This window comes from Leptonychotes weddellii, chromosome 5, assembly GCF_054177405.1.
Source record: "Leptonychotes weddellii isolate Sample4059 chromosome 5, ASM5417740v2, whole genome shotgun sequence".
In the NCBI taxonomy this organism is placed as follows: Eukaryota; Metazoa; Chordata; class Mammalia; order Carnivora; family Phocidae; genus Leptonychotes; species Leptonychotes weddellii.
In genome coordinates, this window is record NC_138373.1 from 32,588,274 (window position 1) to 32,611,102 (window position 22,829).

Below are 22,829 nucleotides of genomic sequence, written 5' to 3' on the forward strand. Positions count from 1 at the left end.
TTCTCAGTGCACACATCCAGATTCCAGCAGGTGGGCCGCTCTTCCTGCCAGCGGGGAGGGGGAGGCAGCGGCACTGCATCCCTGTTAACACGCCCTTGACACCCTGCAGGGCTGGGGTGGGTGAGGTTGGCCAGGAGCCAGCCAGTCCATCCCTGCCCGCTGAGCTGCCCCGGACCGGCTGCAGCCACTCCTGCCCTCACGGCCCCCACACCAGGCCCCTCCTGCAGCCTCACCGTCCTCAGGTCTCCCTTACCCTTCCCACCGGATACAGAGCCCTGCGCCCCCAGCTCTGCCACAGGCCGCCTTTCCCCGAGCTGGGTTTCGCTCTAGTATCTCTGGAATCTGGGTGGAATGCTCCAGTGCGGCCAGGAAAGAGAAGCCTTCGCCAGACTCTCATTGGACTGAGGCCAGGGAGTTGTGTCTCCCCCAGAGCAAAGGCACTCACCAAAGTCACAGCAGGTAGTAGGGTGAGGACCTGAACCCATGATGCTTCGTCCAGAATCTTCCATCTCCGCCCCCTCGGCACCCGCCCCCTCCTAGCAGCAGACCTGGCAGTTGTGGCAGCCCCCGGGTTGGAAGGAAGCCCTGGAACAGGGCCTCTGAGTGCCGCATTCTGGGGGTGGGCGACCCATACCAGGCACAGGACGGTTGGGGTTCTCGAGCAGCGTGGCTCCGCTCACGGCACAGCCAAGACAGAAACCATCTTTGCAACTGACTTTTATTGTTTCTTTATAAACTTCCTCTCACATGGAGGAATATATTGTTATAGTCATTAGCTTATCTCTTTTTTTTCTTTTTTAAACTCTATGCTAACAGCAATGGAGCCAAGAGGAGGAAAAACATAAGCTACGATAGAAAGGCACTTAGAACCTGTTAAAATACTGATATCCTGGAATGTGCAACAACAAACCCACAACAACAACACTTATACCAGCCCTTCCGAGCTTGGTCTATCACCGAGTCACATGCTGAGCTAATGTCGCCTTCCAGTGCCCTGTTCCTCTGCTCCCTGGGCTTGAGTCTCAGAGCCCTCACCCCCAACTGGGGACTTAAGGCCTGGGTCCTGGGTGGGGCCCGAAGAAAGGAGACCAGCTCCCTCCTGCCCTGCTCACAGCCCCTTCAAGGGGCAGAGCCAGCACCGCCAGGCTCTGTCGGGGCAGGCCCGGGCAGGGTGACCCCTCTAGGAGAGAGGGGCAGTCCAGGCAACGGTGAAGGCCGCAGGGCTGCTGACGACCCCACTGCTGGCCTGCAGCTCCCTGTCTTACAGCAGGGGAAATGGAGTGCTTGGTCGTGTGGCCAAGGCGCCAGGAGTCCTGACTGCGGGGGCCAGCGCCTCCCAGATGGCACCAGGCCACCTCCAGGGAGGGAACAGCGAGGGCTCAGGGTGAGGGGAGGCATAATGCTGCGGCCCCAGAGCCTGGTGGAACTGGGCAGTGGGTGGTGGGGCACGTGGACACTGGCATCCTTAGCTTATTCTGGCCCGTGCCATGGGGGAGGTGGTGGGCAGGGGTTGGGGACACCTCTAGGACAGGCTCAACAGGGGAAAGCCAAAGCAAACAGCCATGTCGTAAACCCAGGCTCCTTCCTCCAGCTTCCCCTTCCCAGGCAGAGGGCTTGGGCCCTCCCACGGCCATCCTTGTTTGCTTCACCCCCCAAGCCCAGGGCTTTCAGTCCATGGCCTCTGGAAAGCTCCCATGCCCAGCCCTGGCCTGGAGCCCTCCCTCCCCTGTGTGCTGGCTGTGACTTGGCACCCCCAGAATGGGAGCTGTGTCCCAGCCTGGGGTTGTCCCCAGCCAGCCTCCCACCTCCTGACACCCTGCAAGCCACCGTAGTCCCTTGTGCAGAGTGGCACCGCCCCAGGCCAGGCCCTGCCCCACCTGTTCCCTGAGCCAAGTGAGGGCCCAGGGTCCTGGCATCTCCCCTCCTCGCTCAGGGCTCCACTGCCCACACTCCCGGTGCTCCCTGAAAATAGAGGGAGAAGGCCCAGCAGCAAAGGGGCAGGTGAGCGGTCACAGTCCCCTCACTTGGGAGAGCATCCGGCCCAGAGAGGGGCCAACCCTCAGGTAGTGCTGGCTGTTTTTGGACGGGCTAGTGGGGGGGGGGGGGCAGCTGGCAGAGCGGGCCTCCCTCTCTGAGTTTGGAGGCGCCTTGTCATAGGGATAAGGTGGCTTCTTCCTGTGGCTTTGCCTGCGTCTGTCTTGCTCTCCCTCTGGAGGGTGGGCCAGAGGGAAAGGGGTCCAAGAAGCCCCCAGAGCAGGGGCCCAGAGAGGCTAGGCAGGACGGGGACATGGCTGGCAGGTGGGCAAGGCAGGGAGGGAGGGCGCCCTACCCAGGCTGGCAACTGGTTGAGGGAGTCACAGGGCGGGTGGGGGGGCTACTGAGGGCTAGGTGGAGGACAGGGCAGGGGGAGGGCCAGAGGTGAGTGAGGCCTCAGCACCCAGGAGCACGGCTCTCCCTGGCTGGCAGGACCAGCTCCCCTCCAGAGCCTGGGACACCACCAATGACCTTCTAGCACCATCCTTGCTGCCCAGCTTGTCTGGGGCTGGGTCCGCCTGGGGGACACAGGGCGGGCCCCGGAGGCAGGAGGACATTATTGCTATTTCGCAGAAGAGTTTCCGTTCGTCGGGGCAGGGCCGGGAGCTGCTAGCTGGGCTGCGGGTAGCCATCCTGCAGGCGGGTTCAGTTCACCACGGCTGGCTTGAGCAGCACGGAGCCCGGCGGGATGACCACCCAACCAGGAGCAAGTGCCTCTGGGCTGCTGGCTGCTGAGTTGACACCCGTGGACAGGTCCAGCACGGTGCCTGGCAGCAGGGGGAGTCCGTCAGGGCTTGGCCGGGAGCGGCTGCTCTCAGTCCTCTCCAGGGGCGTCTTGCGGCCCTCCATGCCCAGAGACCTGGCTGGCACTGCCCCACGCCCCTTCTCCCCCTCGGCCTTGCCGCCAGCGGAGCCAGCGAGGAGGGAGACCACAGGCAGGCCCAGTCCACCAGCCCCAAAGGGTGAGGGCAGCAGCGGGTTCTTGGCCAGATTGAGGGGCAAGACGGGGCCCGGCAGCCCGGGGCCCATGCCCCCTGCTCCCCCACCGCCCCCGCCATTGCCGCAGGCCAGGGCACTGAGGTCAAGGGGGCCAGGGGCCAGGGGCAGGGGCAGGCCAGGCAGGCCGGGGCCTCCAAAAAGGGCAGCAGGGTTGGGGATGATGATCTGGGCTCCGCTGACATAGGGGCCGCCGTCAGGGGTGGGCAACGGTGGTTTGGGGGGTGGGCGCAGTTGCAGGAGCTCTTGCTGCTCGTGAGACACGAAGTGGCCATGGGCCTTGATGTGCTTGCGCAGCGAGCTGGGGTCTGTGTAGCGCTTGTGGCAGCCGGGCATCTTGCAGTAGTAGGGCTTGTCTACATAGTGTGTGCGTGTGTGCTTGAAGCGGTCGCTCGAGTTGGAGTAGCGCTTGCTGCAGCCCTCGTAGGGGCAGACATAGGGCTTCTCACCTGCGGGGTGGAGCGGGGCATGAGGGGCCTCTCCGCAGCCCGGGCTCCTAGCCCCAGCCCCACCCCAGGCCACCCCAGGCCCCTCACCCTGGACCAAGATCCCCCCTGCGATCACGGACTGTCCGATGTGGGGGATGGTGTTCCCAGCACCCGGCACGAGATCTGATCCCAGGTGGGGACAGCGGGGCACAGCCACTGAGAAGCCCACCCGGTCACCCCCTGCTCTACTCTGGCCTGACTGTGTGCCTCTGGCCTCAGTCCTGTGCTCCAGATTGGGGATGACAGCGACCACTTCAACAGGCAGGACCACAAATCTGCTTACATACTTCCGGGAAGCCCCTGCTGGGAGGGGGCCCACAGTAAGCACTGCAGGAATGCCCGCTCCGCTGTATTTGGTCCTGGTGCAGCAAAATGCCTCCAGACTGACTAAATGTCTGGTAGCCACTCTTGGTGCACCTTTGAAGTGTGGCTGGCCCACACTGACATGTGCTGCGAGTGAGGGGAAACATACTCCCCAGACTGTGATTCCAGACTTTGCACAAGATTAATTCCAGCATCTCACTGATCGCTTTTTAATATATCGGATTCAAGAAAATGTGTATTACAATTCATTTCACCTATTCCTTTGTCCTTTCTTTAATGCAGCAATTTGGATTTTTTTTTTTTTTTTTTTTTTGCGATTAGGAAATTTAAAATTAGGTGTGTGCCTCTGTCACCAGAGCTGGCCCCACCGTGTGCCGAGCAGAGCGAGGCGCGAGCACGCGCCTTACAGGCGGCATCCGTCGGTCGATCACACGACAGCGGTGCTGATGCCACGCAGGGAGATGTGTCCATGTTCCAGGAGTGGATACTGAGGGGTGCCCCCCAGAAGTGGCACTCGAGAAGGGACGCGTCCCTCACCTCTCCGCCACCCAGCTGCTCACCTGTGTGCGAGCGGTTGTGGATCTTCAGATTCTCCAGGCGAGAGAAGCTCTTGCTGCAGGTGGGGCAGCGGTGCGGCTTCTCGTTGGTGTGTGTGCGGATGTGGATGAGCATCTTGTACCTGCTCCAGGGAGGGCACAGGGGAGCTCAACGCAGCTTGCCGGACACCCGAGCCCCCCCCCCCGCCCTCCTCAAGCCCCCCCCCCGCCCTCCCTCACCTGGCATTGAAGCCTCGGCCATGGCGGGCACAGCCCTCCCAGTGACAGCAGTACCCTGCGTCCTTCTCAGGCTTGACATGGTAGTCATTGACGTGATCCACCAGGTCTTGCAGGAGCTCGAAGAGCTGGTTACACTGTGGGGCCAGGGAGGGTTCTGAGTCTTCATGGGGCCGCCCACCCCAGCCCTGGCCCCCCGTTCCTGGCCCCCCACTCACCTTGGCCCAGCGACACACCAGCTGTTTGGGCAGGGGGAGCTCTGGTGAGAGGCACTTGTCCTTGGGGGCGGTGAGGAAGGAGGAAGCAGGCAGGTGCAGGGCCCCCCCGGAGCCTAGAGGCAGGAAGAACTGGAAGGAACTAGGGACGCCATCTAGATAGCGCAGTGGCTGGAAGTCCTGGGGGACAGGGGGGCAGAGCGGGTCAGTGCTCCCCGCTGGGCCAGGAGGCCCACACCCCCTCTGTCTCCTCCTATGGCAGGTTGAGTTGTCCCAGTCCCAACCCCCTGTACCTGTGGGTGTAACCCTAGTTGGAAATACGGTCTCTGCACATGCAATCAAGTTAAGAAGTCATACTGGGAGTGCCTGGGTGGCTCAGTCTGCTAAGTGTCTGACTCTTGATTTCAGCTCAGGATATGATCTCAGGGTCGTGAGATCAAACCCGGCTTCGGCTCCACGCTGGGCATAGAGCCGGCTTTTAAGATTCTCTCCCTCTCCCTCTGCCCCCACCCCTGCTCTCTCTCTCCCTCAAAAAAAAAAAATAAAGTCATATGGGGTTGGGGAGAACTAAATCCAGTGATGGATGTCTTCATAAAAGAAAGGGAGATTTGAACTCAGAGATACATGGAGGCAGGAAGGCAAGGTGGCACCAGGGGTAGAGATTGGAATGACACTGCTACGAGACAGGGGACGCTGGGAGCCACCAGAAGCTGGAAAGAAGTGAGGAAAGATTCTTCTTGCCCAGAGCCTTCGGAGGGAGCACAGCCCTGTCAATACCTTGACTTCAGACTTTCGCTTCCAGAACTATGACAGAATAATACATTTCTGTTGTTCTAAGCCACCCAGTTTATGGTCTTTTCCAGGAAACCAATACACCTCTTTTCCAGAACCCGCACTCCCTCCTTACCGGGGCAGTGGGCACTGCAGGCAGGTCTCCGTTGCCCTGGCGCTCAGGGGACAGCGAGCTGCTGCCATTGGGGGAGTCCAGCCCAGACGGCGGTGACAAGCTGAGGTCCACCAGGGGGGCCGCCGAAAAGCGTCCCTCTACCTTCTCGGGGAACTTGGGGTTCAGGAGGAAGCCTAAGGGAGAAGCACTATTCAGGGGTGCTGGAGCTGGGAGTCCTCCAAATCCTGAAAACAGATACCAGCCACACCCCCAGACCACTCTGGGACCGCAAGCATCTGAGCAGCAGCCTGCACAAGTGACAAATGGAATCTTTGCCACCATGAGAGCTCAGCCGTTGGGTAAGACAGGGAGTGGAAAGTACCCACTGAACAGGAACTTGAAGCCAGGCTCCTGGCTTGCTGTCACCCTGGCAGGTAGGGACCTTTCTGACTTTCTGACTTTTCCTGGGCCCTTCCTGCCTCGCTGCGCCCTTCTGTAACAGGAGGGGTTTGGGCCAGGCTGCTTCCAGAGCCTTCTAGCTCAGACATGGTGGGTCTGGTTTTCAGGGTCCAGAGGAGGCAGAGTGGAAGTCCTGAGCCCCAAGCACCTGCTGAGAGGCACTTGCTGGGCTCAGTCCCCAGTCTGCACGGACCTGACTGACCAGCCACGCTGCCTCAAAGCCCAGGAGTTGGGTCACAGGGCCTCGGTCACCGCTTGTGAATCCCCTGCTCCCCCTTACCAGCGCCTCCATGTCCTCCCCGAGGCCTAGTTTGAATCCTGGCTCTGCTGGGCCAGCTTCATGAACGGGGCAGGTCAGTTGCCTCCCCCCAGGGACAAGGTCACCTCCAGAGACAAACTGCTGGGAGGATAAATGGACAGAGCTCTAGCTCTAAGCTGAAAGCTGCAAGGGGCTTGCTTACATCCTCGGGGCACACCTTGGACGTTCTTCCCATTGCCACGGCTCCATCAGGGCCTGAGACCCCCCCACCCCCCCCTGCCTGGGGTGCTGTACCTGAGGGCGGGGAGCCCGGAGAGCCCGGGGTGGGGCTGTCATCCACCAGGCCGAGGTCCCTGTGCAGAGCCCGGTGCCGGACCACACTCAGCGTCCTCTCCCGCTTTTCTCTCGCCGCACGGAGCTTGGTGATGCTCAGCTTCAGGTCGAGCGGTTCGTCCAAGGAGTGCATGGTGATGGGGGGCTGGTCGGAGGTGGCTGCAGGCAGTGGGGAGCTCCCAAGCTGGTATTCAGGCAGGAACCTGGGGGAGGACAGGAGCTGTGCTGTGACACTGTGACCTCAGGCTTCTCAGGCTGCACCCACGGAAGCCGCCAGGAGAGGATGTGCGGCAGCATGAGCACTGTCTCCTTGGGAAGGGGGACCCTCTGGCTCTGGCCCCGGGTCACATGAGGAGCGCCAAACACCTACTAAGAGCTTCTACATCCACTGCCCTCAAGTCTTTTCTGGAGGCAAAGCTCAGAGAGTCCATTTTGCCATGAAACTGAGTTTTAGAGACACTGCCTCAGGTCACAGAGCTAAGAAGTGGCAGAGCTACCAGCTTCAAAGCCAGATCTCCCTGGAACTGGTCAGCCAAGTCCCAAAGGTCATTTCTGACCAAGTGGAAAGTCGTGCTCGGGATCACATGCCTGGTTTGAGCCTGAGGACCCAAAACCAGACCAAAAGAGCAACGAGTGTCTTCCAAGGTAGCCATTAGTGGTTCTCAGCTACTGATCACCAAGGGCTCGCTGTGTCGGGCTTCCCAGGCAGCTGTGGTCACCTGCAAGGGAAGGAGGCTGCGACCTTGCCTCAGGCGAGCTGTGCAGAGCCTGGCCCAAGGGATGGGGGTGCAGGCAGGGGGCCTTGCCTCCCAGGTGAGGCCCAGAAGAGAGGTGCCCATAGGCCCGGGGAGTCAGAGGGGTCTGGGCTGCCACCAGGGGGCAGCTGGGGACTGTGGCCCAGCCAGGCCGGCCAGGGACAGGGTTGGAGGGAAGTGGACCAGCTCGGGTGGTTAATGAAATATATGTATACATCATTTTTTTTTCAGTGGTGATGATATTCTTTTATTACAAGTTCTCATGCTGGTATTTTCATGGTTCCTTAACACTTCTCAATGGTGTGAGTTTCTTCACATTCAAATGACCCAAGAGCAAGGTCAACTATTCCAAACTCAAACTTTTTCCAGGGGCAACCTTTCCACATGTGGTCAAAGTGTATCCTTGCATTTGCTAATTGAGATGATTACACCCTGAAAATCTACCCGATAAACAAGCCAACACCATGAGATAGTCCATGTCATTCACCAAATCCACGTTTTCATAATTTAAAACAGAACACCCCTGTAACCACCACATGGTAAATGATCATACATCTCAGCTGTGTGTGCGTGTGTGCGCGCACACGCATACGCGCGCACGTGCCTCCCATGTATGCAGAGCTGCTTCATGGAGCCGGAAGGAGGAAGACAGCCCTTATGTCCCCACTCATCTTTTTTCCAGGCCATGCACCTCAGCAACATTATAAACAATTTTCTCTGGTCCCAAGTCCTGGCCCATCCATCTCCCCTGACAAGCTCTCCTTCTGCCAAGACCCTCCAAGCACACAGGGAACGAGGCAGTCCCCTACCTCAGTTAGGATCCTCTGCTTCAAGAACATCCCAAGACCCTACCAGCACATGGCTAAAATATTGGAGCCCAAGGAGGGGCAGCTACACTTGGTCGTGGGACCCTGTCTGTGACCTGACTTGTCCCAGTTAAACTGCATCAGGTGGAAGCAGTCAGATCTGTTTGGATTTGCCCCCCAGGCCACGCATGGGCCAGGCGCTCCCAGCGATGCAAGTGGGATCAGGCTGCCACCCTGCCCTTCAGGAGTTCCAGACCCAAGGCGGGCAGGTGGGTGGGTGACAGTGATGGATGGACCTGGGCCCCTTCCACTCTCCCTCTGGCTGGGCAGGGAGCTGCCCTCTGCCTGACCCCCCTCTCCCAGTAATGTCTGTCTGTCTGCCTGTCCCTCCACCTGTTTATTTTTAGACACAGGCCCAGTCCAACCTCCCTGAAGCTCCTCTGTGCTGGGAGCCTAGAAGGGGAGGAAGGAAGTAAATATTTATGCTGATTAAGAATTCAGGAGCCAGGAAGGGCTGGTGGCCTGGTCCTTCAGCTGGCCTAGGGCCACAGGCCTCCCCACAGCCTCCATCCCCCACTCCCAACCGGACCTTCCAGACAAGGGGACCATGCGGGCAGGATGGTCTGGGAACTGGGAATTCAAACTGACACTTTGATTGGCAACCCTGTCCAGGTAACTTCCTTTGGCATCTGCCCTACTCTCCTCCACCCCTGGCCAGACGGGGTCCAGGGAGGAGCCCTAGACCCTGGGTCACCTTGTGCTGAAGACCTGCAGGAGACATGCCTCAACGTGCAACTAGGAAGGCCCCACAAGAGGAGCCTGTTTCCTGACAGGGCAGGCACAGTACCCAGGTGGGAGTGGGGACTCCAGCACCCCCCTTAATCAGCAGGCCCAGTCCCCAGCAGAGAACCCCCCCACACACACTTCTGTCACTGGCTTCTGCTCAGGGAGGCAGGGATTCATTCCGATGGAAGAACCCAGAACACAGTCCTGGGGCCCAGGCCTCCCCCAAAGGGAGAAGCAGCCACCCCAAAAGCTCTCAGCATCCCCCAACCCCAGGCCAGCCCCACCCAGAATTGTCCTCTGAAAGGTGGCCCCACACCAGGGGAAAGACCCCTATGACCTCTCTCCTGTCCTGACCTTGGCCAACCTCAAGGTGTCTCCTTCCACTCCCCACCCCCCAGCTTGCAGAGGCCATTTCTGAAGCGGGGCTCTGCTCTTTGTTCCCCTTGTTCCGGGGCTGGGGGAAGGGGGGAAAGCGACAGCCAGGGTGGCACTCGCCTGGCCTCGGAGGCCCAGAGGGGAAAGCGGCAGGGCCTGGAACCTGCGGAGGCCAGTCACGCCGTCACCCGATTCGACGCTCCCGACACCCAGGCAGGCTGGGGCGGGCGGGAGGGGGACACTCGGGCGTCGCGTTTCCCAGGAGGCCAGGGCCGCTCCGAAGGGTGACGCGCACGGCTCCGAGGGCGCGGGCGAGCTTCGGAACCGAGCCGGCAGCGGAGCCCGCGGCGGGGCAGCGGTCGGGCGGACCCCCTCGCCGCAGGCGGGCGGGGAGGCGGCGCCGAGGGGGTCGCGCTGCCGGGCGCCGCGCTGCTGCTCCAGCTGCGAAAGGAACTAATTAGAGCCCAGGGAGCCGGAGGAAGCGGGGCGGCGCGGGGACCACCGGGGCGGCGGGGCGGGCGCGGGACCCCGGCCGGCGTCCCGGGGGGCGGGGGTCACCCCGAGGGTGGGCCGCGCTGGCTCCCCCATCCCCCCACCCCGGGGCCCGGCCCCCGACCGCCGCGCCCGCCCCGCCGGCCGGGCCCAGACAATGGCCGCTATTGTGCGCCCGCCCCGCCGCGCGCAGACGGCCCCCAGCTGCAGCGCCTGGCGAGCGCCCCCGCCTGGCCCGGCCTACCTGGCGGCCGAGCCCACCCGCGGCGGGCGGGGCGAGCGCGGGGGGCGGGGGAAACCGAGGTCCGGACCGCGCACGGACTCCGCGGGGGCCCTGTGGCGTGGGGTGGGACGCATACCGGGGGTGGGGGGGTGGGGTTCAGCATGCGTCCAACACCTACCCTGTGCCAGGCACCGGCTGTCCAGGAATTCTCCGAACCCTCTAAAACCCGTACTGGGAGTAGAGGCCGTCGTTGCCCCTGTCCTACACATGGGGAAACTGAGGCTCGAGCTCACCAGACCCACGGGAGTGCGCTGGACTCCGCTCTGGATAAAGCCGCTCCTTCCCTGCTTGAGGGAGGTCAGCTGGCTGGCCCGGAGCTTGGAGGGCAGCCTGCGTAGGTGGAGGGGGGCAGCTAGGCATACCCACCCTGAGAAGCACTCAGGGGCTCCTGGCCAGAAGCAGAGAGGACAGGGCTCTCTGTAAGATGGGGGCTCTCCCTGCCCACCCCACAGCAGCATGGGGCCATGTAAGGGACACCCCTTATTGCCCCCGTGGTCCTGAAACTGCCCTTTGGTCAGCCATGGCTCATCTAGCCTAGAACCTGGGGACAAGGGTCCAAGATGCACCTCTCAAAAGCCCAGTGGCTTTCTTGGTATCGCATGGAAAGAGGAAGTAAGTCCCCAGCCTCCCCCGTGCTCTGTGGGTGCAGGGGTGTTTGGTGACTGGGATCATGGCTATCAACATGCAGTTCTCATAGATGGGGAAACTGAGCGCTGGGGTGGGGAGCAAGCCAGCTGGAAGCCTCAGGTGAATATTACATGACAACAGGACCAACAACCACCTGTTAAGGCAGGTGCTGGCCACCCCCATTTTACAGATGTCACAACTGAAGCTCAGGGAGATTAAGTGACCTGTCCAAGGTCACACAGCTTGTCTGTGGCAGAACTGGATTTCAAGCCCAGGTGAGTCCAGAAGCCAAGTTCACTATCAGCCCCTCCTTTGCCCAAGGATGTGGGGAGGGGCAGGCAAAAGGGCTCCAGCTTGGCACCCCCTCCCTGCCCAGGGGTTTGTGGGATCTAGGTACAGAGCCTAGGAGGGGCAGCAGGCAGTGGGTGGGCGCTGGAGGGGCCAGCCTGAGGGGGGGGGCCCACAGGGAGGCTTGGAGAGCCGAGGGCTCATATGCTGCCAAAGCAAACGGCCCCACATTCCTGGGAACTGCTCCGGCTCCCTCCCTGCTCTGGCCAAGAGCTCCACCCTCCTGGCGGCCAGAGGCAGGGGTGCGGGCAGGGGCAGACCCCATCCTCTCAGCACCCCCCTTCCTGAGCAGGCAGCAGAGCAGGGATCCAAGTACGGGTCAGACCACCTGGGTCTCCAGCTTGGCTCTGTCACTTCCTGCCCATGTGACTTAGGGCAGGTCACCTCCCTGTCTCATTGTCCTCACCTCTAAAATGGGATGATCCTAATAGTAATAAGAACTCCTCACTGGGCTTTGGGTGGTGATGCACACATCCAGTGATTTTTTTTTTAAAGATTTTATTTATTTATTTGACAGAGAGACAGCGAGAGAGGGAACATAAGCAGGGGGTGTGGGAGAGGGAGAAGCTTCCCGCTGAGCAGGGAGCCCGACGTGGGGCTCGACCCCAGGGCCCTGGGATCATGACCTGAGCCGAAGGCAGACACCCAACGACTGAGCCGCCCAGGTGCCCCCATCCAGTGATTTCTTAATGTCTCCCATTATTATGTAATATTCAGCAACTGAAACAATGCTGGGCCCATAGTAGGTACTTGGTCAAACTTGTTGAATTAACTGTCACCATCACTGACACGTCCAGCCTTTGGCTAGTCTGGAGCTGTGAGGACAGCTGGGTGGGGGGACTGACCCTCCCCACGGCATCCACACACACCACTGTCTCCCCCTCACCTGAGCGCAACTGGCCTTCATTGTAAGGTGCAACTAAACAAGCTGGTGCCCCTCAGGGAGCCTCAGGCATCAGCTGTCCTGGGCAGTGGCCACAGCTGAGCCTAGCCACCTTCTAGAGCTCAACTGCTCAAAGAAAAGGAGGGAGGCCCTGGAGTCTCTGAGCAACTCTGGAAGGAGCAGGGCTCCTCCCGGGACCCAGAGGAGGGGCTTATCCTGAGGCCTCGCCCAGCAGGTCCCAGGAGAGGGGCCAGGGCCAGCGTACTTCCTGTAAGACCAAGGGGTTCTTCCCTGGGAACCTCTCACTCTGCAGGCAGGCCCTGCCCCCATCTCAAGATGGGCCCTCAGCCAGCCTCCTGAGCCTCCCCAGGTCCCCCGGGGGGGGGGGAGCAGACCCCACCCAGGTGGAGTGCAAGTGCCCCAGGTGACCCAACCAGGGCTGAGCTCTCTGCCCTCAGCCATGGGGTCCTCAGGAAAGCCCTCAGCTGGGCAGCACCTGAAGAAGGGTGTGTGCCAGGAACCTCCACTCCGGCATGTTTAGATAGCACTACCCAGAGCCAGGCTAGTTGGTCCCAGGCCCCTGTGCTCTCGCCCCTGGCTGTGGGGCCTCAGATGGGGCCCTGCTGCCCACTAGGAGCCCTGGTCAGAAACATAGGTAGCACAGTAAGGTGCCAGCTCACAGGGCAAGGTAGGGATTGGGGACATCCCACAGGGAGAGCTTGGCCCAGCGCCTGGCACGCAGGAGACGTGGCTCCGAGAATTCTTGTTCCTGGCCCTGGGCTGGGGGTGCCCCATGCAATAACTTAGCCTGCCAAGGTCACCCAGATACTTGAGCAGTGCTGAAGCTGGAAGGCCCACAGCTGGCTCCCCACCCCCACGCCCACACCCCTCACCGGTCCTGGCTTCCCCAATGACACCAGGTAGGGAGGAGCGACTCACACACGGGCCCAGCCCACACACGAACACGCACACTCACACAGACGCGCGTGCCTGTCCAGATGCAGGGGCCAGCCCGGCACAGAGGACTCCCTTAGGCCTGGTGGCTTCTAGGCCCCCATCTCAACGGCCTCCACCCCCTACTGCCTGCCTGCCTGCAGCCACCTTTGCACAACTATGTCTGGTATTTTCCTGTCTGCCCAGCTTGCTGGCGGGGGTGGGGGGGGAGGTGGTGCGTGGGGCTTTAAGCACTGCCTGCACCTGGGCCTCAGCCAGAGGCGAGCCCGCCAAGCAGCCCCCACACCCGCCCTCGGACTGGGAAGGGAAGGGCCGGGCCCAGGCGGCCCAAATCCCTGGGAGGATCTGGCATGGGGTTCGGGGGAGCCAGACAGGGCCACACACCCACTGAGGCCTCGGCGGGAGCAGTCCAGGCCCTGCCAGGCAGCTCTGCCCCTCAGGGCGGACAGGCAGGGCTGGGCACTCCGCCAGAACTCCCTGGGGCCAGCAAAGGCCACGGCCTGTGTCCCACAGGGCATGGGCGGGCCCCCACGGCACCCCGACGTAGAGGCAATGAATCTGTGTCCCACCTGTGTTCAGACACCATACACACAGGGCACAGCACGTGACCAGCAGCAGGCCTGGGACCCAGGAGTTATCAGGAGTTATGAGGAGTACGAGGGATGAGGCCCAGGCCCCAAAGGGAAGGAAACGCTGCCCTTGCCCAGCTAAATCAGGCTGTAAGACAACCCGATGAACACCTCCTGAGTCCTGGGGGCTCTTGCCCATGGCCCTCCCCTCCCACCAGCCCAGGACGAGCACCAGGCCCACGGAACAGCACCTGCCAACTCCGAGCAGAGGCGGCCAAGGCGGGCTCTGGACTTTGGCCCTTCCCTCCCTCTGCCTCGTTTACCCCATCGCTCAGTTATGCATTCCAACACCAGGCCCTCCACCCCATCAGTCCTGGGGGCCCACAGATGAATGAGGATGAAAGGCACCTGGACCTCAGTGGGGGAACAAGAGCAGCTGGTAGGGGGGCGGGGGGGGGAGGGGGCAGAGGGCTCCTCCCGAGCAGTGGGGACATGGGGTGAAGTGTTGGGGCATCAGGTCCTAACTTGTTCTGCAGGCCAGACAGGCCAGTCTGCCTCCCGCTCACCATCTCCATTCATCCTCATGTCCCCCCCACCCCCGGCAAATTAGGTGCTAGTCTCTCCATTTTCCAGAGGGGGAGATCGAGGCTTAGAAAGGTTCAGTCACCTGCCAAGGTCACAAGAGCTTGTAAGTAGCACATCTGGGGTTCACTGCCAGGTTCCAAAGCCCACACTCCTTCTGGGCCCAATGCTGTAGAGGCCTGGGGTGGCTCGACTGACCTTCAGCAAACCTGCCTGTCACTCAGGAGAGGAGGAGGCCCAAGAGGGAGGCTGGGCCAGGACCTGGAGGGCACCGGGGAGTCATGGAGTGCTCTACACAGAAAGGACCCTCTTCCTTTCCAGCCCAGAGGCTCCTGTCCTCAAGCTCTCCCCTGCAGCACCTCCTTTCTCAGGATTCCCTTTCTCCCATGTGCTCGATGCTCACCTCTTGGGTGCCCGGCCCTGCTGCACAACCTTCCACATTCCCATATTCTCCTCCAGCTGCCACTCCCCTCCTACCCCTTCCTGCACCAAGTCTTCCCTGATTCACCCTCTCCAGCCTCAGACTCTTGCAGCAGGTGCCTGACAGCTGAGCAGAGGACCTGCTACTGTCCCCATGCTGCTGAGGGAAGTGTTCCTAGCCCTGCGACAGCCTGTCTGCCTGCCACGATCACCCAGGGTCCAAGTCCTCACTAATGCCACAATGTCACCAGCTCTTTTTTTTTTTTTTTAAAGATTTTATCTATTCATTTGACAGAGAGAGACACAGCGAGAGAGGGAACACAAGCAGGGGGAATGGGAGAGGGAGAAGCAGGCTTCCCGTGGAGCAGGGAGCCCGATGTGGAGCTCGATCCCAGGACCCTGGGATCATGACCTGAGCCGAAGGCAGACGCTCAACAACTGAGCCACCCAGGCGCCCCATGTCACCAGCTCTTGAACATACCCTGGATGCCTGGCCCTGCACACAGAGTGTCTTATGCACTGCCCCCTGACCTTTGGCCCCAGCACTTACTCTGGCACCTGGCATTCAGAGCCTCATTCCAAGAAGGGAGTCCTAGAGCCGGTGAAGGCCTCCTGCAGCGGACCACTGCACTATTTCCCACGGCCCCCACGCTGAGCTAACTCCTTCCACCATCGTGAACTGGGCAGCGATGCAAAGAGCTGGGGGCTCAGAGCCAGAAAACCGGCCTGCCCCAATCTGATGTGGGCAAAGCTCTGGGCCTCAGTTTCCCCATCCAGGAAAGGAGAGGGCTGGCCTAAAGTAACCTGGAGCTTGAGCACCCTAACCAGTCCCTGAACAGCACCATCACACCTGCCCTCTGCTTTTCCCAAACACCTGGCACTCAGTGAATGTCTGTTGAATGAATGGACCCATCTGTGGTGCCCACCAGCAGGGTGAGGGGGGTAGGGATGGAGGGGCTGAGGCCCAAAGAAGGAAGTGGCTTGCCCAAGGTCAAGGTGAAAGGCAGGGACTGGGCCTTGACACAGAGGCCTCTTCCTCCCTGTCCAGGGCAAAGGACCCGGGAGCACACCTGGACAAGGATGGGGTGGCCAGCATTGCCCTGGTTCAGTTGGGATGACTGGTAGGGCCCAGTTCCCCCAGCTTCTCTCCTGCCACTCCCACCCAGCACTGGCACAGAGCCCACCCAAGAACAGCCTGCGACCAGGCCCAGCAGGGGCTCTGCAATGAACTCTGCACTCCAGCCCCACACCCCTACCCTCCCCACCCCCTGCCCACAGCCCCTCTTCCCTGCCACCCCCGCCTGTCCCCTGCTTGTCCCATCTGGCAGCAAAGCAAGTCTAGAACCTGGGGGCAGTCTCCAAACCCAAAAGGAAACACCCACTGGGTAGCGCCCTGGCAAGCCTGGCCTGCTCCAGGTCCTTGGGGCCCGGGGTCCCTAGGACCCAGCAGGGTGAGCACTAGGTGTCCTGAGGTGGTGCTGCGGGCCTGGCCTGAAAGAGGGTGGGGCTGGCAGGCAGACAGCCAGCAGTACTGGGGTGGGGGGAGCTTTGTAGAACAGGCAGGACAATGGAGGGCCCACAGCCTAGGGGGGAGGGGGACATCGCAGCTCAGGGGCAGTCAGCCTGAAAGTGTGGGGATGGGGGTTGGGGGGCTCTGGATGCAGGAGGGAGTGGCCCAGGGGAGAAATGGCTCAGGCGGGCTGGGACTTGCCAGCCAGACCCAGATGGACGACGGGGAGAAGGGAGGGAGAGAGCCTTCCTCTGGACGCAGCTGCCCCCACGTCATGCCGTCATGCCCTCATGCCTGTGCAGTGGATGGGGGGGTGGAGCAGGGAGGGGGCGGGCAGGAGTAGAGCTGAGGGGAATCCCAGGTTGAACTGACATTTCAGGGGCAAGGGCCAGACAGCCTTAGGCTCCGGTCCCCCTCTGTCCCTCCCTGACCCCAAGTGACCCCAGGCCAAGCCCTCAAATCTCTGAGCTTCAGTCCCCACCCCCGCCAAGAAGCCCCCACCGGCAGCCCTCTGACTCCCAGGGTCCCAGTGGGGCACTAGCCTGTGAGTGCATTTGTGCAAAGGAGACAAGACCCTCTGTCAGATGGGCAGGATTGTTTTCCCGGGGCTGACTCAGGCAGCTCAGCAATCTCCTGGGGCCTCTGGAGCCTCCCACCCGCCCTTGGCCATGACTGGAGGAGGGGGCCGGGGGCTGGGTCAGTCCCCTCCCCAGGCAGCCATCTGCCAAGGCAGGAGTACGTGTGCACACACATGTCGCACGCTGCATCGCGGGGCTCCCCCTGTGGCGGGTACTACCTGGCTTCTCAGGCATTGAAGACAAAGGGCCTGAGGAAGCCCCAGCCTCTCCCCAGACCCCCAGTCACAGCACTGGAAGATTCTAGTCCCTCTGCCCATCCCCCACTGGGGGCAGCTGGAGCAGATGGAAAGTGCCCCCCCCCACACACACCCCAATGCTGGAATCACTTCACATCTCCGTGCCCCCCAGGCTCCTCCCAGCCTGACCACCAGTTAACCAGAAACCTCCATCCCATCTGGGAGGGGAAGGAGGAGAGGAAGGCCAGAGCTCCCGCCCCTCAAGATGCCCAGAGCCAAGGCCTCTACCCTGCCCAACCTGAGGGCGCTTGGAGAGAAGCATCCTAGCCAGGATGGCAGGTCAGGCTCTGGGGCTCCCTGGGGACCAGCTGTGTAGAGGCCCCCAGAGCTCCCCGGGGAGGGTCCCACAGCACCAGAGCTGGAATGGGAAGAAGGGCCAGGGACCCTCTCACCTCCATGGAGCAGTCTGCAACTCAGACGAGCAGGATCCGTGTCAGGAAAAGGGTGGGGTTTGGGGGCCCACTTGGGTTCCCCTCAAGAGCAGGATCCCTTCCTATCCCAGGCTGGGAAACTGACCACCAGATACCATCCCCCAGACCAGCCAGAGCAGACCGAGGAGCTTGGGCCCAGATGCCCACTGGCCCTGTTCCATCCTAAGCTTTAGTTTCCTCATTTGTCAGTCATCAATGGATCTTCCTCACAGGGTTGATGGGGCAATTTCAGGTGACAGATGTCCACACCTGCCAACTTCCCAGGGCCATTGGAAGGCACTGATTTTTTCAGGGAGTTCTTCCCCCCATGCTGCTCCATCCCTTGACCCCGTGGGCATGCCCATCCCTGCCTCCCTAGGGACCTCAGCTGGTATTGTTATTAGCTGGAGTGCAGCAGGGGTTTGCAGGGCTGAGTTGGGGCCCCCGGAGAGAAACCAGGGTCTACCTACTTGGAGCCGCGCCCCTACACAGGAACCCCCAGCAGCACATCCTTTCCTGTCCAGCATCAAAGCTTCAACCCTGGCTGTTCAGCAAAGCACGTAGAGGTGGAAAATGCTGAGTCCCCACCCCTAGCCGCACCTGAATCTGAATGGGGATTCACCAGGGGTCGCTGATTCACTGGGGCAGATGTGTACCATGCGCTTTGCAAAAGCTGTGGTCCTCCACACCCGGGTTGGGTGGCAGGCTGGGGAAAAGCCGGGTATCCCATCTCAGAGAGGTGACACCCCGACACATGGCTGGGCTACCCACCTCTACGGCCCTTTTACAAGGGAACCAACTCAGGCAAGTGAGAGCCGCCTCTTTCTGGCTGGCCCTAAGCTGCCCCCTCACCAGCCAGGGGCGCTCCCCACCTCTAGGTGAAGGGGGGACCACCCGGCACCTTCCACCAGTCACCCTCTGGCCTCCATCATCTGTGTGAAATATAAATTTACAGTAAGAACCCGGAATAGAGGGAGGCTTCTCTGCAGCCTCAGAAAAGGCTCTTCCCCCTCTTCTGCCCAGCTCAGGGCCTCTCCACTGCGAGCTGAACTCCCCGCTTGGGTGAGGGGCCTCCACAGCCTCCCCTGGTACACAACCTGGGGAGACATCCGGTGCCGGAGGGGACAGCCAGAGCGGCCATCTCCCCCACCAAACCCCAGTGTGCCTCCCAGCACCAGGGCCCCACCCCAAACGCCAGCCCCAACATCTGGTCCCCCAGCCACAGCTGTCGCCACCCTCCCTCATCCTGGGATTGCCCCAAACTCTGCCCAGCACCCGTCCCCACCCCCTCGCCCAAGTGGGAAATTCAGATTCCAGGCAAGTCAGGGTAGATGAAAACGCACATGGGAAAATGTCGTCAGGAAAACACATTCTTCCTTCTATACCGCAGTTCAGACCCCGGGAGGATTAGGTGGCAGAGGACACTCCCACCGCCTGGGGCCAAGGCCAGGCCAGGGAAGGAGGGGAGAGGGGAGTGCGGGGCTGCAAGGTGGGGCCGGGAGGGGTACAGGGGCCCCTCACAGGCCCCAAGGAGGGGTCCTGACAGAGCTTTGTCTTCCTGCAGGGCAGCTGGCCCTCCGCGGGCACTCCCAGCGAGGGGAGCCCGGGCAGAAGACATTGCTGCGGCCATACCCATCTGCAGCTGGCTTTTTAGAAACAACAAAAGCTTTGGGGGGACGCGGTTCACACGATTGTTTGAAATGAGGTTTTTGGATGTCTGTGGCATCCAGTTATTCATACTGGCTCCACCCACGGATGATTGAGAGTTGGCTTTTGTTGGCCTGACCCCACGTCTCAGTACCCCCCCACCAACAAGTCTTCTCATGGACTCCAGCTCGGGAAGCTCACCTTGTCTGACCTCTTGGTTTTACGGATGAGGAAACTGAGACCTAGAAAGTGGGGTGGGGGGGGTTGTTGGCCCAAGGGCCCCTGGGAGTTGGTGGCCTGGCCCAAACTCAAATCCAGGATATCAGATTCCCAGGCCAGGGGCTTTTCCCACTCACCCTCAAGGCTGTGGCCTGGCTCTTGCGAATCCCCCAAAGCCACTGACTCTAAAAGCGGTGGTGCCTGGAAGTGGGGTGACTCACTGTCTGGCTTCCTGGGGCGCCCCCTCCCCATCAGTGAGGGAGGGACTGGCAGGTGTCCCTGTGTAGAGAGCCAGGAGTAGGGAGAGGCCCCCCCAGGGGACCTGGGCCAGGGTCACTCAGGGGCCGAAGAGCCCCAGCTGGAGGGATTTAACACCAAAGGTCAAAGGTCACAGACAGGGAAGGGCGGGCAGGCTCTGGGGGTCACAGGGTCAGCGCTAATGGCAGCTCCGGAAAGGAGGGGGAGGGTAAGGAGCTAAGGAAAACAGGGCGGCTTCCAAGGGGTCCTCAACCCCCATAAACTGTGCCCCAACCCCCTGGCACTGCCTCCTGCCTGGATGGTTGCAGACAGGGCCCAGCAGAGCTGGGGGTGGGTTGTAAAATGGGCTGGGCTGGAGCCTGGAAAGGGCTCCCCAGGTGCAGCCCCTCCCCCAGAGTGGGCCAGGGCCAGCTGGGAGGCCCAGCCCAGGCCCAGAGGGGAGAAGGAGGAGCAGAGGGGGAGGCTCCGAGGTCACGGGGAGAGGTGTGTGGGCCGGGCTGGAACAGCTGTGGTACTGTGGCACCAGGAGTGGGGCTTGGAGAGGATTGGGTGGGTGGGCAGGCCGAAGGGGCCAGCTTCCCCTTCCCTGAGCTTGGGAGCTGAGGAAGGCCCTGGGGGAGCAGGGTGGCTCTTGCTGTTCTCTAGCTTCAGCTAAGCACCACCTTCCCTCCAGGATGTAAGCCCCTCAGGAAGGCTGCCTCTAAAGACCACAGCTCAGGCCCTGGCCCTGGCCTAGACCAAGAGCCACAAGAGCCCAGGCCTTGGCCAGGTCCCCGGCTGGCCTGGCTGCCCCCTCAGTGTCAAGCGTTCCCTTCAGAGCCAAGATCCCGGGCTGTGATGGCTGGGGGCCCAGGGCTCCTCCCAGGATCCCTTCCCGCTTCCCAGGCCCCAGGGCAGGGCCAGGATTCCTGCAACCATCACTGCCCCAGGGTGGCCAGGCCAGGCGGGCCCTCCCTGACAGAGGGAGAGGCAGCATGCTGCCCTGCTGTGGCCTGAGTACCCGACTGGCCAGGGCAGTGTGCCAAGGCCTCCAGGTGCCAGCCTGGATTCCAGCCCCATTCCAGGGGGCCTGCAGGGAAGCAGGGTGCCAGCATCTCCCTTCCTCGGCCTCTCCTTCCGTGGGGATGCACCTGCCTCACCCCCTCCCCCACTCCCTCCAGACCCTCCTTCAGGCCGTTGGATACTCCTGCCCTCTTCACTTTGCCAGGTTCTTCTGCTTCCACCCAGACAGCAGAGGAGGACGAACAAGTGCCAGACAGGACTCCGGCTCCCAGTCCTGACGCGGCGGCACCCCCTGTCCTGACCCCCAGGGACGCCTCCCTCCCCCGGCCCAGGAAGGGCCCAGGCTAGCCAGTGGCAGCAGTGGGGAGACTTTCCGGGACAAGGGAGGAGACACCTTTCAAACCCCGTCTTAGAAACAGCCCCGGCGCAGCCGTGGGAAGGGGCGGCTGCCCCGCTGCCCCAGACAACTTCGTGCCCAGGCTCCGGGGGGCCCCCCTCTCACCCCGCAGCGCGCCCCCACCGCGGCCGCCCAACTTCCCCGCCGAAGTTTGCTCCCGCCCTGGGCCCGGCCGTGGCTCGGCCCGGCCTCCGGACGGAGGGAGGGAAGGAGGGAGGAGAAAGACGGAGAGACGGAGGGACGGGGCCGGGGAGCCGGCGAGGGAGGGAGCGCGCGAGCCAAGCGAGCGAGGGAGCGAGGGAGCGAGCGCAGGGGCCCCGGCGAGGGCTCACAATGGCCCGGGGCGAGGCGCGGACGCGGGAGGAGGAGGCGACCCTCGGGTCCCGCAGCCCCCCGCAGCCCCACGCAGCCCCCGCGCGACAGCCCAGCACCCCCCCTCCCCGCCGCCCGCCCATGCCCGTCCCCACGGCGCGACGCCCCGGGGCTTCCTACCTCGGCGGCGGGGGCGGTCGGGCTCCCGGCTGCGGGCTCCGGCGGTCGGGGGGCGGCGGGGGAGCGAGCGGGGAGGGGCCGGGGCGGGCGGGGGCCGGGGCGCGAGGCTCACGCGGCGCGGGCTCCCCTGGCACGGCCGCCCGGCGCCCGGCCGCTCCGCCACATCTGCAGCTCCGGCAGGGAAGGTGGCCGCGGCGGCCGGGCCGTGCGGGGATGTCTTAGAGAGGGAGGGAGGAGGGAGGAGGGAGGTGGCGGGAGGAGGGCCGGGCAAGCCTCGGAGGAGGGGGAGGAGGAGGGGCGCGGGGGGCGGCCTTGCTCCCTCCTCCCTCCCCCGCTGGTTCCCTCGCGCCCGCCCTCCCAGCAAACCCCTCTCGCCGCGGCGGCCCCAGGCCCGGGGCGCCAGCTGCCAGGCGGGGCGTGCGCGTCGGGGGGAGGGGGCGGCCGGGAGCCGGCCCTGGGCCGGGGGAGGGGAGGGAGAGAGGGCGGTGGGGCGGCAGGGCCGCGGGGAGCGGGCACCGGGAGTGAGGGGGCGCCGGGCCGCGGCCGGGCGGCGCGCGTCCTCCTTGGCCCCATCATCGGGTACCCCCCCCGCCGCGCCCCGCCCCCAGCCCGAGGGCAGCGCTGGGACACGGCCCGGAGGTGGCCTGGGGATGGCGGGGGCGGGGGGGGAGGGATGTCCCGCCCTTGGGGAAGCCCGGGGAGGGGGCAGGCGCGCGGGTGACCGGAGGGAGGGCGTGCGGGCCCAGAGGAAAAGCCCCGAGGACCGGGAAGATGGAGGAGGTCGCTGCGGCCGAGGGGGTGGGGGCCCCTCGCCTCCCTCCCGCGGGGTCACCTTGGCCAGGCCCCCCGCGGCCCCGGGCGGCGGGGAGGGCGGCAGGAATGCCTCTCCGCAGGCCCTGGTTTCTCCGCCCAGCCCAGTTCCAGGAACGCGCGGGCAGCGCCCGCCAGGCAGAGGCCCCGGCTCCGGATTCGGGGAGGCGCAAGCCAGGGTTCGAGGCCGGGATCAGACCCTCCCTCCTGTCCCACGCCGGGCTGGTCCCCGCCTTGCCCTCGGCCTCAGTTTCCCACACAGTGGAATTAGGACGAGGTCCGGCCGGGAGCAGTCCGGGCTTCCGCTCGGCCCCAGTCTTGGTCCCAGCAGTTGGGACAACCTGCGTCCCCAACCTGAGCGCCGCGGGGGTCCTTGGCCTCGCCGGAACCCCGCGGTTAGGAGGTGGAAGGAGTGGATGCCGGCGAGTGCTAAAGCCCCGCACCCGCCTAAGCTGTCTTTTCCCTCCTAATGTTGAACCCACACTCGAGTTCTTGAGTGTGTCTTGTTTGGGCCAATCTGGAGCCCCTGCCCGGTTATCTCGCTGCTATGCTGTCGGGTGGCA

The 22,829-nt window shown here is 62.9% G+C and overlaps 1 protein-coding gene across 2 annotated transcripts; it reads right to left on the minus strand.

Moving 5' to 3' along the window:
- Nucleotides 1-700: 700 nt before the first annotated feature.
- On the minus strand, nt 701-22,001 carry GLIS2 (GLIS family zinc finger 2). Of its 2 annotated transcripts, none has more exons than XM_081820157.1 (7): nt 21,457-22,001; nt 6,729-6,970; nt 5,738-5,910; nt 4,834-5,010; nt 4,619-4,752; nt 4,403-4,524; nt 701-3,479 (listed from the first exon to the last, which is right to left on the minus strand). In XM_081820157.1, the coding sequence occupies exons 2-7, from the start codon at nt 6,898-6,900 to the stop codon at nt 2,680-2,682; spliced, it is 1,578 nt and encodes a 525-aa protein (XP_081676283.1). In that variant the 5' UTR covers nt 6,901-6,970; nt 21,457-22,001; the 3' UTR covers nt 701-2,679. The 2 variants fall into 2 exon arrangements, with proteins under 2 accessions (XP_081676283.1, XP_081676284.1); XM_081820158.1 differs by having other exon boundaries at nt 4,403-4,521; nt 21,457-21,704.
- Between the last annotated feature and the right edge of the window lie 828 nt (nt 22,002-22,829).